Raw genomic sequence first — 15093 nt, 5'->3', positions numbered from 1 at the left:
AATATCTTTTATGTTATTTTAAATATGTTGGTATAACTTATTTTCAATTTTAGTTATTAACAATAACTATTAGTAATTAATAAATTATTTGATAGATTTTACCGAGTCTATAACGCATAGATGTAATATGAATATGTATTGTTAAAGTAATATCCTCCTGTAAATAATGAAGAATTGAAGAAAAATAAGAAGATGGAATTTTGAATTGTAAGGTAAGTGGTAAAATCGAAGATTACTTAAATGCACACACTATTTATTTTGAATGCATAATCGTACGGTTAACATACCTGGTTTCGCGTCATTCTGGTTGATCAAAATCTTGCACCGGATATAAATCATGAGTTCGACCTCGCTTTTTAAACGGATATTTGGGGGATTAGAATCAACTATAATATAAATGTGAAGATATCCTTTACGATGTACACACAACAAACGTTCAATTACTCTTGCTTCTTTCCGACTCCTTACACGAATATAAATAATACCGACTTAAAAACTATGTTTTTTTTACGCTCTTCATTTTTTTTGTTTTATTTATTCGCCTATAGAAATTACGTCTAAGAAACTGTGGTTTAAAATCTCTGCGAGACTCTTGATTGCTAACGAGATTTTTTCTTTTACGATACCATTTTCCTCTATTTTTTCTTTTTCATTATTGTTGTTCTTCCGCAAAAATAATTATTCCGCGAATTTTATTCTACAACTTCTTTCCTCTTAAGTTTTTAAACAAATTCTTTTCTTCTTCGAATTGTTCGCTGTTCTGATTCGGATATGAATTATTTTTTCTTTAATTTATGTTATGATAAGTAAAATTGTGGCCTCGTAGTCGGAGAAAATAACGACGCTTGGAATTAAACTTGGTTTACATCGAAGAATGATAAATATTTATGCACAATGTTTTCTCGTAAGAAAATACATACGTCAGATGTTAGGAAAGATTTTTTTTTCAATTTTGGAATCAAAAAGTACAACATAATTACAAACAACAAAATAGTAGTCATTATATATTATGCTTGGTCGAAGTATTCAGATTTTTAATTATAGAGTAAATTTTGGAATTTACGAATTATCAAATTTTCAAATCTTTTGTTTCACGAATTTTTGAATCTTTAATATTTCAAATCTTTAATTCCGAAATTTCAGGTTTTTAAATTATCAAATTGTTGAATTTCCAAGTTTTCGACTTTACAGACTTTTTACAGAGTTTTCCAAACTTTCAGGTTTCTGAACTTTCAATTTTTTTTTATATTTTTCACTTGAGTTTTCAAAAAGATAAAAAAATAGAACGTTATGTAATAATGGAGGAAGGACATCTTAACTAGTGATAATAAATATACCTTTACATAAATAAACAAAACTTTCCTAACATCGTCTGTATCATACATAGCGCTAACAAAAATCGAGAAGTAAATATAAGATTCAAACGTGATACATGTCTATTAATGTTTACTTCCAATTTTCCTGATTTATTCGTATAACTGTGTTATATTGCCACTCATAACAAAACATTTCAAACATCTAGTTCTGACCGGATGTCTCAAAGACCTTTTCTAAATAGATAAGTTGTTCGATTTCTGCTGGTCAATAATAAAGTATTACACCAATATACCTTGGCTATCTATAATTACTTAATTATCATCGAAACGAAAACACTTCGTTACGTAAATCCCGCTAACAACATATTGAAAAATTTCTGTACCTAGTAGGTTCACTACAAAGAAATTTCATCTATGATGTCATCATGGACTACCATAGATGTTGGCGAATTTGACGCCATTTTGACTCATTGATAAATGCTTTTTGTAATCGTAACTCGCGATACAAACAAGAGATTTCTTTTATTTAAGAAAAAAATTGCACACGTTCTGAGAACTATTTTATTTATCATATTAGAGACCAAAGGAATTTCCTAGTCAAGAATATCTTTTTATCTTGCGGTTGCTTTTAAGGCTCATATAGAAACATTTGAAAATTAGGACATGTTTCAATTTTAAAAACTTATATGGGGATTCAGATGAAACACTGATGGCAAAGTGAGAATCCACGTATACAATCGAATACCTTGATTAACTCGAACCTCTATAGTTTGGAAACCTTTATAAGATTACAATTTTTGTATATGTTCTCTTTCGCTACTGCGAGAAGCTCTAAAACTCGAAATATAAACTTATTTTACTTCGAATTATTTGTTACGCGTTTGACTGTGTTATTTTACCTCTATAACTCGAATTAGAAGAAGCCCAATCTCTGTCGCGAGTTGAATTTTACTTCTATATCGATAGGTAATATGTGTATACATATACGTACGTATCTATGTCTTGCAATGAAAAATCGTATTTTAATCTGCATTCACCGTGATTCTGATTCTTTATATGCGTGCTCATCATATACAATCTGTATAACAAACTGCCATTTATTTTTCTAAACAAATAATTGATCTCTAAAAGTTGAATGTGTTCTTCTTCGAACTTTTATAATTTGGAGAATATTAACCCTTAACACTTTGACTGCCACGTTGGTCATTGGTGACCAGAGCGCTTGAACTTCTTACAATTGTAAAAATTGTATGAAAATTGACAGTTAGGGTATTTTGAATATAACCGATAAATACAAGATACTTTGAAACAAAAAGTGCCCCATTGAACAATTAATTCTAATTAATTGAACATTTTAATTAGTCTTTCAATAAACAAAAATGAGAACAAATCTTACATCTAACGCTGCACTGTGTTTGCATCCATATCTTTAAGGCGTAATTTACGAATATTATTATAAACACAGCTTAGAAAATAATCGTAAATACTGCTTTATAATCATATACAGGGTGGTTGGTAATTGGTGGTACAAGCGGAAAGGCGGTGATTCTACGCGAAAAAAGAAGTCGAAAATATAGAATAAAAATTTTTTTTTTTTTAATTTTTCCATCGAGACAACGATCTACAGTGAGATCCGTTATAACGAGACGTGATAAGTGCACGCGTACCGAGCGAAAATTCAAAGTCGATTTTCTCGAGAACAAAGCCTCAAACGAAAAATTTTTATTCTATATTTTCGACTTCTTTTTTCGCATAGAATCACCCCCTTTCCGCTTGTACCACCAGTTATCAACCACCCTGTATATAATTGAAGTTAGAAGTGTGCACACACATACGTAGAATGAGCAAATACTGTTTACTAATATCTTCTACACGTTCCAACAATATATTCTGGACGTTTTGCTTACGACGAAATAACGAATGCAAATAGTTTGTTGATATAAACAAAGCCTTGTTATAATATATCGCCATCAACTGTTACCAAAGCGTCACGGTGGTCATCCGTGATCATCGATAAGATAAACGGTCCATTGGGAAAGAACGTTGTCTTACATCATCAATCTATTATTATTTTGCCATTATATGTTTTGAAAAATAAAAATATTCCCGCAGCGTCCTGAGCGAAACATGTGATTTCGGTGTGGCAGTCAAAGTGTTAACTGATATCGTTAGGTCAGTGGTGTTTTTAACGGTTTGAATTAAGACACTTGATTTTAAAGTACTTCATTTCAATTTATATTCTGGATTTTTATATGATAAAGACCATTAGGAGGATTTATTATATAACATATAGAGAACACAAACTAAAATTGAATATTCTAGAATTAAGTAATCAATTCGCAAATCTAATCTCTTGTGATCAATTACGAGCCAATGATAACGATACTGTTTCAAGGTTAATCTTTGTATCTATTATGCCTCTTTTGGTGCCATTTTGGTTTGTTAAACCTCTCTTATTAGATCAGACCAAACTTTCTTATAGATCGGGCAAACCCTTCACAACTCGAAGACTTTAGGTTTTCCATTGAGATTCGAGTCATCGAGGTTCCACTGTATCAACAATTACTTCCTTAAATGTTTAATACAAGATCAATTGTCCCTTTAGCATTTTTTCATTTTTCAAGATATGTTGAGATATTTAAAGCTCCCGCTTTTTACCTTTTAAGTAAAGGTATATTTGGAAAAATGCGAGACATGGATCCTATCATTAGACTGCGGATTTCTATGGAAAGTTTGAAAATGCTCAGACACATAGAACGCACATAATATGTAAAAATATACTTTCGATATAAAATATTGAAATATTTTAATTCGATATAAAATATAAAATATCGAATGTATAGCATTCTCTAATATTTATTAGGTAAAATAATATTATACCTATGTAGTTTTCATTTTGTAAATTATGTTCATAAAAATAGAAATTTGCATAAATATCCGCAGTCCAGGCATTATAAATGAAGCCATTTATATTTTATTTTTAGAATTATGTATAACCTAAAACTTTTCTAAATGTTAGTGTATTATAATTCGTATCGTTATATCATTGTGTCCATTATTAACAAAATTCGTTTCGAAAGAGTCGACGTTTATGTGTCCATATTGTATAACAAGTGGGTATACAAATTTGCTAATGCTTTCAGTTCTACTATATGGCTTCAATTTCTTTCACACAAATTTTACTTTTATTCAATAAATTCATATTCCGCAAAATAATTTTGTTCAATCCAACTTCTTTGGTCTCTAGCATTAGAAAAAATACAACAGCTATATAGAATTGTAAAAGAGATCAAGAGATTACAATCGTTTACGGCATAAACATTACACTATTACCATAGCTGTTTTGATTGTTTTTATAATCAATACGTACTGATTATGTTAATTCCCGACTTGTTTTATTTTCTTCTTACAATATCGACGATACGCGAGTCTACGACTAAGAGACTTCTAAAGATGATCTTTCTGTAAGTCTGCTCGAGGCAAAAGTGTCCTGTTATCATGCTTTTAGGCGTGTACGAGCATTTTGAAAGTAATATTTACCAATCGATCACTTTCTCCTCGATCAATATTCACGAAGCTCGAATTTCATATCTTTCGTAGATAAGTCTCCGTTCGGAAGTATCAAGATACTTTCTGGTTTAATAAGTCTATCTGGATGTAATAATTGCTGTAAATTATTAACTACATGATTATAGACGATCATGATTTTGCATATACGACAATGATATTAAGAGTTTGCAAGAGTTACAAGGTGAATGTACTGAATTAGATAATCCTAATTAACAATTAATGTTCCTTTGATACAACATATTCTTGAATTTCGGAGTTTATAAATCTTCAAATTTTAGAATCTCTGATTTGTTAAACATTCAAAAATTTCAAAATTTGAATATTTATGTTTTCGAATTGATAAATAAGTCTTTGGATTTTTGAATTTTCAAACTTTCAAGTCAACAAATTTTTGAGTTTCCAAATCCTTGAATTTTCGTGTTATGAAGTTTCAAACTTATGAATTTTCAAAATTTTAGCATTTCTGAAATACCAAGTACCAAGATTTCGAATTTAGCATTCCAAAATTTTTCCAAACTCTCGAATTTTCAAATTCTCAAACTTTTAAATTTCTAGATTTTCAAATCTTCAAAGTTTTCGAATTTTCAAATGTATGATTTTTGTACGTATCTTGAGATTCTGTTACCTCCATCTGTTTTTCAAACTATATATTAATTCTTAAAGATTGTAGTAATAATTTCCCAATTATTTCCAAGATTAACCTCACGTTCTGTAAATATCCTAATACTTACGAACAGTGATATATTTCGAAAGATCGGATGAAAAATCACTTGAAGAAAAAGCAACTGAACATAATTTGTAATTTATACTCGTTCACGTCTAATAATTTGCAAAAACTTTCATCTCGCACAAAAGAAACTTTTTGCAAAACTTGTTCTTTTTATGCTTGATAGATCTTGTATCAGACGTGACGTTTATCATCGTCATTATTTTTTATTCTCCTTCCTCGTATGTTCTTCGAACGATTTTCAAGAGATCGCCTTTGAATTCTCAAAGGCAGTCGACGATCATCGACGACAGTTGAATCGATATTTTACTGAACGATTGCAAGAGCTGCCCTTTCATCGATTTCGAACGTCTTCTCCTTGCGTTCTCTTGTATCTAACGTTTGTAAAACTAACGTAAGTCAAAGAAGCTCAAGCCTACGGAGAGGATGTCGACACCGATGACCACCACGGTCACTGTAACCGAGGGGACCAATATTGCGCTGCCATATCTGGTGCTGGTTGACCTGGTACTGCAATCGGTACACTGACACCTGGTGATATCAGACCTGCAAGATGATTTAACGTTTATTCAATGGGTTTGTTTTATTGCTTAACACATTGTGGATCAGATATTTTATTGTTGACTATGACCAGCCATCTTTTGCGTGAAATATTTTAAAATTACTTATTTATTAATTGTTAGTAGTTAAAAATCATTGCCATGTTAGATATTTATTTTCAACAAATATTTCAAAATTTTCAAAATAAAGGTAATTATAATTTTTCACGTACTAAAAGTTTCTTTAAGTATGATACTTAGCAAAACGTTCATTTCTTTTTCCATTCGTAATGCATACTATGTTGTGTTTTGCGTTACAGCGGAATAACAGCTCTTGATTGATGAGGTAGAAATTGTAGATATCTTGTCAACAACTCCTAAAGGCGCGATAGAAAATAGTAGATATCTCGTTATTCTTTCGCAATGTGTTAAGATTATATACGTATCGTTAGACGTACAGTTACTCACGAAAGTATTCGCACAGTTATGGAAATCTTTCACAAATATAGTAAAACTTCGTTTATGCGAACAACTTAATGTTCTATTATTCGAACTAGGACTGAGCATAATTTCAGTTATGCAAAAATAATTATGATGAATATATTCGTAATAAACATGAAAAAAACATACAAAGTAAATTCTATCGCGCGTAGTTTAACACAACGATGGAATTTTATTTACGTTATTAAATAATAATTCAAGCTATAAAATGTTTTAAGATAAGAATTTTCGAAGTATATGTGCTATATCACGGTGTAGTGAATTTGAAAAATAAAAATAAATGGGTATAAAAAGTAGTCGACTTTATGAGTTGAAGATAAATTGCAAAATCCTATATTTATAATGTTTCTTTTTAATTCTAAAAAAAAATTGTCAATGTGAAACAGATGATTATAAATCGTACAATATACTCTATTGTGACAAAAAGAACAACTAGATATGTATATACCCGATATATTTAAAATATATATATTTGAAATGTTGAACATTTTTAACATCTTTCAGGTTTTTTAGTAAGATTTAGAACCGTAAGCGAATTTTATAGGTACATAATTTGTTAATTGCTAAGCCAAGGATTGTAATACCTCATTGTCTTTTTGCTCTTTAATATTATCCCGTTCAGCGATCTTAATACAATAATATCGAATCAAACTTTTCTATGTATTGTAAGGCAAGTATGTAAAATTTAAACATTACGAAATTTCTATTCATTCTGTATGTGAAAATATCAGATAATAGAAGCCAATTAAACACGGACATATAAAATCAATGATCAATCTTTTCGTTAGTACTCTTATTTTATAATTTTCTAATTTTTTCCTAATTTCTAATATTTAAAATTTATTTATTAATTTATTCTTATTAATTTTTATTATGTTTTTTATTAATAAAACATTAGCTTGTGAAGAATGATTATTATTAAACAAAAATATTCATAATCACGTTCAATATCATATTAATGATTAACAAGTGACCATATTCTCATCATTAGCTTACGACCTTTTCTGACCTAAAATGACCTTTTACCAGAGCTCTTTAAATTTATATCTCGTACTCTGGGCATAGAAATATATTAAAGGACATTACTAAAAAAAAAAGTCCGGTCACCTTGAAACCTACGAATCTTTGCGATAAAACTACTTTTATCACGCTATCATGAGCTATAGTATTTTTTATATATAGCTATGAAACTTTATCATTTAAGGCGTGGGGATCTATGTTAAAATATTCAGTTACATTAGAATTTTTTTAAATTGTGTTCTACCCGGAACTGCTTATGGTTTTGTCCATATTTTTAAGAAACATAATAATAACATAATAATTTAAAAAAAGATAAATAATTTGTTTCATTATAACTGTGCTTTAGTGAAGTTTTGTGAGTGTACGATAGGACTATAAAGAATAAAAAATAAGTTTTTATTTACATATTATTTACTTTTTACATATGTAATTTTCAAAGGAAGAAATGGCCACTGAAAGAATTGACCAGTATTGCCCAAAACAGCATGCATTAAAAAATTATGATAATTATTCAGTAAAGGGTGCACCTCACCGATTTCAATGCTGTTGAAATATTCTCGTTTCATTTACCTATAGACATGTATAATACTGTATAATATGTAATTGTATAATATGTATAATTTGTACAATATGTATATTATGTATAATAATGTATAATAATATTCCCAAAAAGCTTCAATAAAATTTCAATTAAATTAATTTTATGATTATACTTCGTTCTGAAGTAGTCTGCCACGGTTTTGTGTAGTTTAAACTAAACTTAGCTAATTCATCTATAAGAAAAACAACCATTTTTAATACCATTTTTAATACAGGCTGTACTAAAGTAGTAAAGTAGTTCCGACAAAGCTAGCATGAAATATTTTTCGATGAATCGATTGATATATGGAATGTCGCAGTTTACTTTAATCTTCAATTTGTCAAAAATCTTAACAAATATATCTACCGCCGTTGACAAATTGTTTATAGTACAAAAATATATAAAAGAAACGGTTAATTAATACATATAGTTCTAAACATAGACTGCTTTATAACTTGAAAACTGAAGCTGAGCGGAGGTTATATGTATAGGAAAAAATTGTACAGAATGTTACACTTGACAACATATTTTAAGATCATCGAAATTGGCGAGGTGTGCCCTTTCCTGAATAATTACCAAAATTAAATCTTATAGATTACTTAGATTAATATAGTGCATCATCTTTCAAGGTACTGTATTCCTTTAAAATCCTCCAAAAATCAGAAAAGTCAGAAAAATCATATTATTAAACTTGAAATACCATATGAAGAAACTCTCTAATCTAAGAACCTCCCAAGCCACCCAAACTTGATTTAGAAGCTAACAGAGACAACAACATTCATACATATTCCAGTACATATACCGGATGATACTATTGTAGCCACGTAACGCACTTTGAACATGCCTTAAAATAAAGTGTGATTCATATTTATATTTGTGATTTATATTTAATTTTTAGTTATTTTATTACATTAAAACGTTATAAATTGAAAATCGCTTTCAAACGACATTTTATGTCGACTGGTAATCTAAACCAGTTTAAATAAACCAGTTTGCAATAATCATAATCTATTTATATAGTTCCTTCTGACTGCAACTGTTTTATCCTTGAATAGGATAGTGATAAGGATTTCTAAGCCTTAAATGTCAGTGAATGTAGTTTCAACTAAGAAACGTATATTTTCACGCGCTCCATATAGCTGAAATTTCACACAGGCAGGCAATGTGTTAAAAATAAAATGCATCGAAAAGTTATTATTTACTATTTCCATTTTGCAGATAAAAATATCATGTAACATGTTTCTTGAGTTTGTTTTAATAACCATTACAATGTATTAGGTTGTCTGAAAAGTTTCTTTCGTATTATAAGGAAATAATAGACACACAGTTTTTTGTTTTATATTAGTTTATTGAATTATGCACGAACATAATAATAGAAATATGACGAAATGGATCATACTTAATTCGATAAAATAATATAAAACAGAAATTGTTGTTCGTCTATTATCATCTTATAAAACGAAAGAAACTTTTCGGACAACCTAATAATAAGAAAAAACATATGTAGTCCCTTTTATAAAACCCGAGGCTATCTTGGTTTCGCTTTAAAAGTAAACGATCTTCAACTTATGTTGCTTTAAAACTTTCGTTAGATTCCGTAAAAATTTCGTTACGTAGCCGTAAATGGTTGAAAAATCGTGCGTCGCGTTAGACCGAATGCACTGTATAGATTGCAAATGCAGTTCTGTAACGATAAAAACAGCTTGGGTAACGCAGAAGCGAGTATAATCCATTACCGGGAGGTTGAATAGCGTGTTATCCGTGGTAGTCCATCGGCTAAAGTGCAAGCAGCGAGTGCAGTGAGTGCGGTAGACACTCACCGGTGGAGCTGGTGTTTTGATTGTACTGGTTCAGGCCCGCGGTATGGTATGGTTGAGTGGGGCTGCACGTGGGCCGTGCCCCGTATCCAAGATGAAGAGGCTCGTAACTCGGTGGGCGAGCCACACCACACGAGTATCCGTTGTCTCGTTGTTGAAGACACGCTCCGGGACTCGGTCCCACCGTCATGCCCACGGTCATGCCCATGGGGCCCATCCCACCGCTCGTTGATAACGATGACATGCTGCTGGTAGTGTGCTGGTTTTGCTGACTCCCACCGGACATAGTGAAACTCGGCATCGACGTCATTGGGCTGACAGGTTTTACAAAAATGTGTTAATTTTGGTAATACGATATCTGGTAGTATATGTACTAATAATAATTGCACTCGTAGGATATATGCAATTGGACTGGGAAGTTTGAAATATGTGTATGTATATTAATTTTACAATATTAATATTACGATGTAATATAATATACATATATATATTGCATATGTATATTTATATATGTTAATTTTGATAATATAATATTTGATAATGCAATGTCTCGATTATGTTTTACATTATGATAGAAAGTCGTCTACTGTGAATATATATACTAATATTTGCATTTGTCATATATGTCTGTCATTGAACCAAAAGGTTTTCCAAATATACAGGGTGGTTGGTAACTGGTGGTACAAGCGGAAAGGGGGTGATTCTACGCGAAAAAAGAAGTCGAAAATATACAATAAAAATTTTTCGTTTGAGGCTTTGTTTTCGAGAAAATCGACTTTGAATTTTCGCTCGGTACGCGTGCGGTACGTTATAACGGATCTCACTGTAGATCGTTGTATCGATGGAAAAATTAAAAAAAAAAATTAAAAAAAATTTTTTATTCTATTCCTTCGACTTCTTTTTTCGCGTAGAATCACCCTCTTTCCGCTTGTACCACCAGTTACCAACCACCCTGTATATATTTTAGTTTTAATAACGATATTGAATATGGATGTGTAGATAATATTTTCTTTTCTTCGAGCGGGTCGCAAAGAATTGTCATTTTTAAAAGTGCGTCTCGGCCTATACAAGTTTAGGAAGCTTTGTATTATTTAAATATCGACCTCTATTTGACACATTCGCAGCTGGCGACGTCTTTTCTGACGTTTCTGACGATTTTTAAGTCCTCATGTTATCACCTACCGAAAACGTGATTTTATGTTTCTCCAAAATCTATGGCTGATCGAGGCTCATGTAATTCTACGAAATCTCTTTTCATATTTACAACTAGCTATATGCAGTTTATAATGAATAGGGCTTTATTACTTCTTATTACTTCTTTTTTTAGACCATTAACCCCTTAACCTACTATTTACGTTCGAAAATTTTGGTCCGAAAACGTAAACAAGCTATTATATATTATATTGTATTTGGCACGATCATCCTACTACGGGCTATGCCCGTAATATTTACGTTTGGTCCGATCATCGTACTACGGGCTATGCCCGTATTTGCAGGTTAAGGGGTTAACCGCGCGATGACTAACATAGCCATAAATGAGCCATAAGGCTTATAGCGGTTCGCAAACCATTGGATGGCCCGCAGATTTTTAAAAAATTATTTTGTATCACAATCAACAGTAATCAATTTACGGCGTTTAGCTGTGGAGTCTTGGAAATTATTAATATTTAATTAGGCGGCGCCCAATTAAAGTTCTTACGTCAGAACCGACATCTGGCAGCGAATGCGTTAACAAATCATGTTAATTCTCACCTGTATGAATCAGGCATGCTTGGTATTCCTGGATAAACGGCTGTGGGCGCGAAACCATGATGTATCCTGGGTGGAGAGGGCGGTGCTTGCGGGGGTGGTTGACTAGCCAAAATACCCGAGGCTGGCGGCGGTGTTGGATGGCCAGCGCCAACTAGACTCACACCTCCGGCGTGCTGTTGCTGTTGTTGCTGCTGCTGCGACTGTTGTTGCTGTTGCTGTTGCTGTTGTGACTGCTGGTGTTGCGGGTTGTCCCTCCGTTGCGTGCGCAATTTCTCTTCGCGCCGCCACTTCGCCCGCCGATTCGAAAACCACACCTGAGTTAGTGAACGAGAAGACAGACGAAGATACAGGTCAATCGCTAGGCTACAGGTTCCGCTTAATTTCGGTCGTCCGGAGTATTTTTTTACTGTTTTATATTTTTTTGCGCGATATTCTAAAGATGACGCGAACTCGATAGTAGGGAGTTGGCAAATTGGAAGTTTGGGATATATACAGTGCATTCTTTGGTATTTACTGTGGCTACAAAAAGTATTCACACATATCCTTATTTTCCAATGAAGCGTTTTGTTATCAAGTTCTACGTTTCAGTCTCATAGTATCAAATATTTGTCACATGAGAGTACTACTAAATGATACGAAATCTAATATACTTGGATTTAATTAATTGGTATGCAAACACTATAATAAATACTACATATATGTGAATTCTATGTTATGTAGATTCATGCATCTTGGAAGTGTGTTCTAAGTGTTGAATTATTGAGTTATTAGAAAATGAAGAATTACGGGTGATTCTGTATAGATTTTTGTAACATATTGTTATAAGAACTTAATAGTCACAAAATGCAACGTCAAAGCTAATGCGTATCATGGTAAAAATTGGGAAAATGACCGCTTTCTCGATATTTAATAATTTAATTTTTATCGATATTTGGAATATTGACTAAATACAGAAAGCGGTCAGACGTTTTTGGAACTTCCCATAAAGTGGACATCTCGAAACAATTGCCTCAAAAATATCTCATATTGCACACAAAGTATATCCTTTCAGTTGATCGCTGCGAATATCTCCAGAATCATTCGTGATACGGAAAAATGTTCTGAACAAAAGTTAAATAATTCTGATGTGGGCATAATTTAATGTTAGTAGTTGTTCTTGAGACACAACTTTATTTTTTTTAATAAAACCATATATCTTTTAATACATTAGCGGAGAAATATATATGTCGGAGATGAAAGGACACCGGAACCTTCCCTTTGGAATTTTGGGAAAATCCCTTAACACTTTAATCTAGATTCTACCATAGCCGTAATTAAGTAATTGTCGTCATTCAATCCGATCGTATTTGTTCGAGATTTGTGATAATGAGCTTGGGCTCGAGGCGACAACCAGTCGCCGAACGTAGCCGCGGTCAAGGGATGAACGTTTTGTCTAACAAAGGTATGGAGTAATAGTATAGCTCTCCTTAAAAAGAAATAGTTGTAGCGGTATTCGACAGTAAACATTCCAACGGTTTCTGTCCCGTGGTTCGCCACACGCATATCCTATTCTTCGGGTAAGATAATTACCAGATGTCGACGCATCTTCACAGTACATGTTCAGTTAGCCTGAGGATCCGTTACAAATCTTAAGATTTAGTTAATTAAAGTCTTTCAAACAGACAAACAGTCTTTGTCTCAACTACGGGAAGATAGGGGAAATCTATTTTTCTCACAAACGACGCTTTCCGCTAGCAACTTTCCCTCAAGGGCGGCTAGCATCTTTCTCTAACCACCAACATGGAAACTGACCAATTAACAGCAACGTCAATTTCCCTCACTTTCCGAACGAAGGCTTTCCTCGACGAATCAGAGGATTTCGTGTCCTTAGACGCACCCCATATAGTTTCCCTCTGCAGCATCATCGCGACGGAAAGTCATTCTCTCGTGAGGTCACATTAGCGAGTTACATAGCGTCTTTATGCTCGGTGGATATTCTATGTTTTAACAAAGAGTTAGTTTAGTAATACTTGTACCGTAGACAAGCAAGTCGAGTACAACTTGGGCTTTGGAAGAAAGCGCATTCTAGGATCATTGTCATTAGCTTCTCGAGTGTCTGATTACCACGGTTACTTGTCAAATTTTGTAATAATCATATTTGCACTAGTAAATATCTCCTCTATTGCATAACAATAATGTCATGTCCAAATGAAGATTCGTTTCACGCCGCTAACCCTAATCATAATGTGAACCCGACATGTATATATTGTAAAAACTAATAGTTTTTCGATGTAAATAGATAAATTACTTTTTAGAAAGAATATCAAGATAGGCCGATTGATGTATTAAAAGATGTATGGTTTCATTAAAATAAATAAAGTTGATCTGTATGTTTCTACCTACGGAAATACTACTTCACATTACCATATGTCTCCCTCGAAACCATTTAATTTCTGTTTGCAATATTTTCCGATGTCATGAATAGTTTCAGAGATATTCGGAGGAATCGATTTAAACGGGACAGTTTGTAATTATACGGTAATAATGTAAACAAATAAGCGTAATTGAGGAAGAAAGCCGATTCCACAACAGCCTATTAGATGTAGGATTTCTGTGCTCATAGTCTTACAGCCTGCAAATTGAAATACATTAGGAATTTTAACATATTAGTAGTGCCGATATTTAATTTTTAATATGGTATTATAAAATATGTTTACCGCTTCGTTTTTTATATAAGTTACAAAACAATTATGAATATTATGGTAGTCAAAATTAGTTTTGCGTCCTAAAAGCAAAAATATGTAAGTAGGTATGTTTTGTTTATAAAAGCATAATATTCTTTCTTTTGTGTAATAGTATAGGAAAATGGTTATCACAAGAAATATAAATATATAGCGATTATTCAGTAATTATATTAGTTGTCAAACAAGTAAATCACTAATGTAGAATTCATCAGGGACTATAAGGATAATTTTTTTAGATGAAAAAACCTATTATTTTCAATGAGGTATTAAAGATATCGACATATAAGAATTAGTATTACAACTACTAAACCAGTAAATACGATTGGTATGTTTTTCTACGTTTACAATTACTAAAATCATGCAAGTGTTTATTTTTTTTAATTTTGTTTAAAATTTATCGTAAACTGAAAAATTATATAAACGATGGAATTTGCAAAAGAAGCTGGACAAAGTTTCATTCGAATTTTGTTTCCTACTTAAAATTAATAGCGTTGTATCTGCGTGTATGATTAGGTACGCATGCTGTGTAACTATACAATAACTATATT

The 15093-nt window shown here is 32.0% G+C and overlaps 2 protein-coding genes across 2 annotated transcripts in view; both read right to left on the bottom strand.

Annotated features, from left to right (window-relative positions):
* Window positions 1-236: 236 nt before the first annotated feature.
* LOC143303099 (paired box protein Pax-6-like) lies at window positions 237-10334 on the bottom strand. Its single transcript, XM_076621119.1, has 2 exons — window positions 10074-10334; window positions 237-6159 (listed from the first exon to the last, which is right to left on the bottom strand). Exons 1-2 carry the CDS (start codon window positions 10312-10314, stop codon window positions 6065-6067), a joined length of 336 nt encoding a protein of 111 aa, XP_076477234.1. The 5' UTR covers window positions 10315-10334; the 3' UTR covers window positions 237-6064.
* Window positions 10335-11818: 1484 nt separating this feature from the next.
* The window catches only part of LOC117164757 (paired box protein Pax-6), a 63812-nt gene continuing 60537 nt past the window's right edge, over window positions 11819-15093 (bottom strand). The window contains exon 5 of the mRNA XM_076621132.1: window positions 11819-12136. Within this exon, the coding sequence (XP_076477247.1) occupies window positions 11819-12136 (318 nt within the window). The remainder of the gene's footprint in view (window positions 12137-15093) is intronic.

This window comes from Bombus vancouverensis, chromosome 8 (genome assembly GCF_051014615.1).
Source record: "Bombus vancouverensis nearcticus chromosome 8, iyBomVanc1_principal, whole genome shotgun sequence".
Lineage (NCBI taxonomy): Eukaryota > Metazoa > Arthropoda > Insecta > Hymenoptera > Apidae > Bombus > Bombus vancouverensis.
The sequence above is the reverse complement of the archived record's forward strand: the minus strand, read 5'-3'. Positions and strand labels throughout refer to the sequence as shown.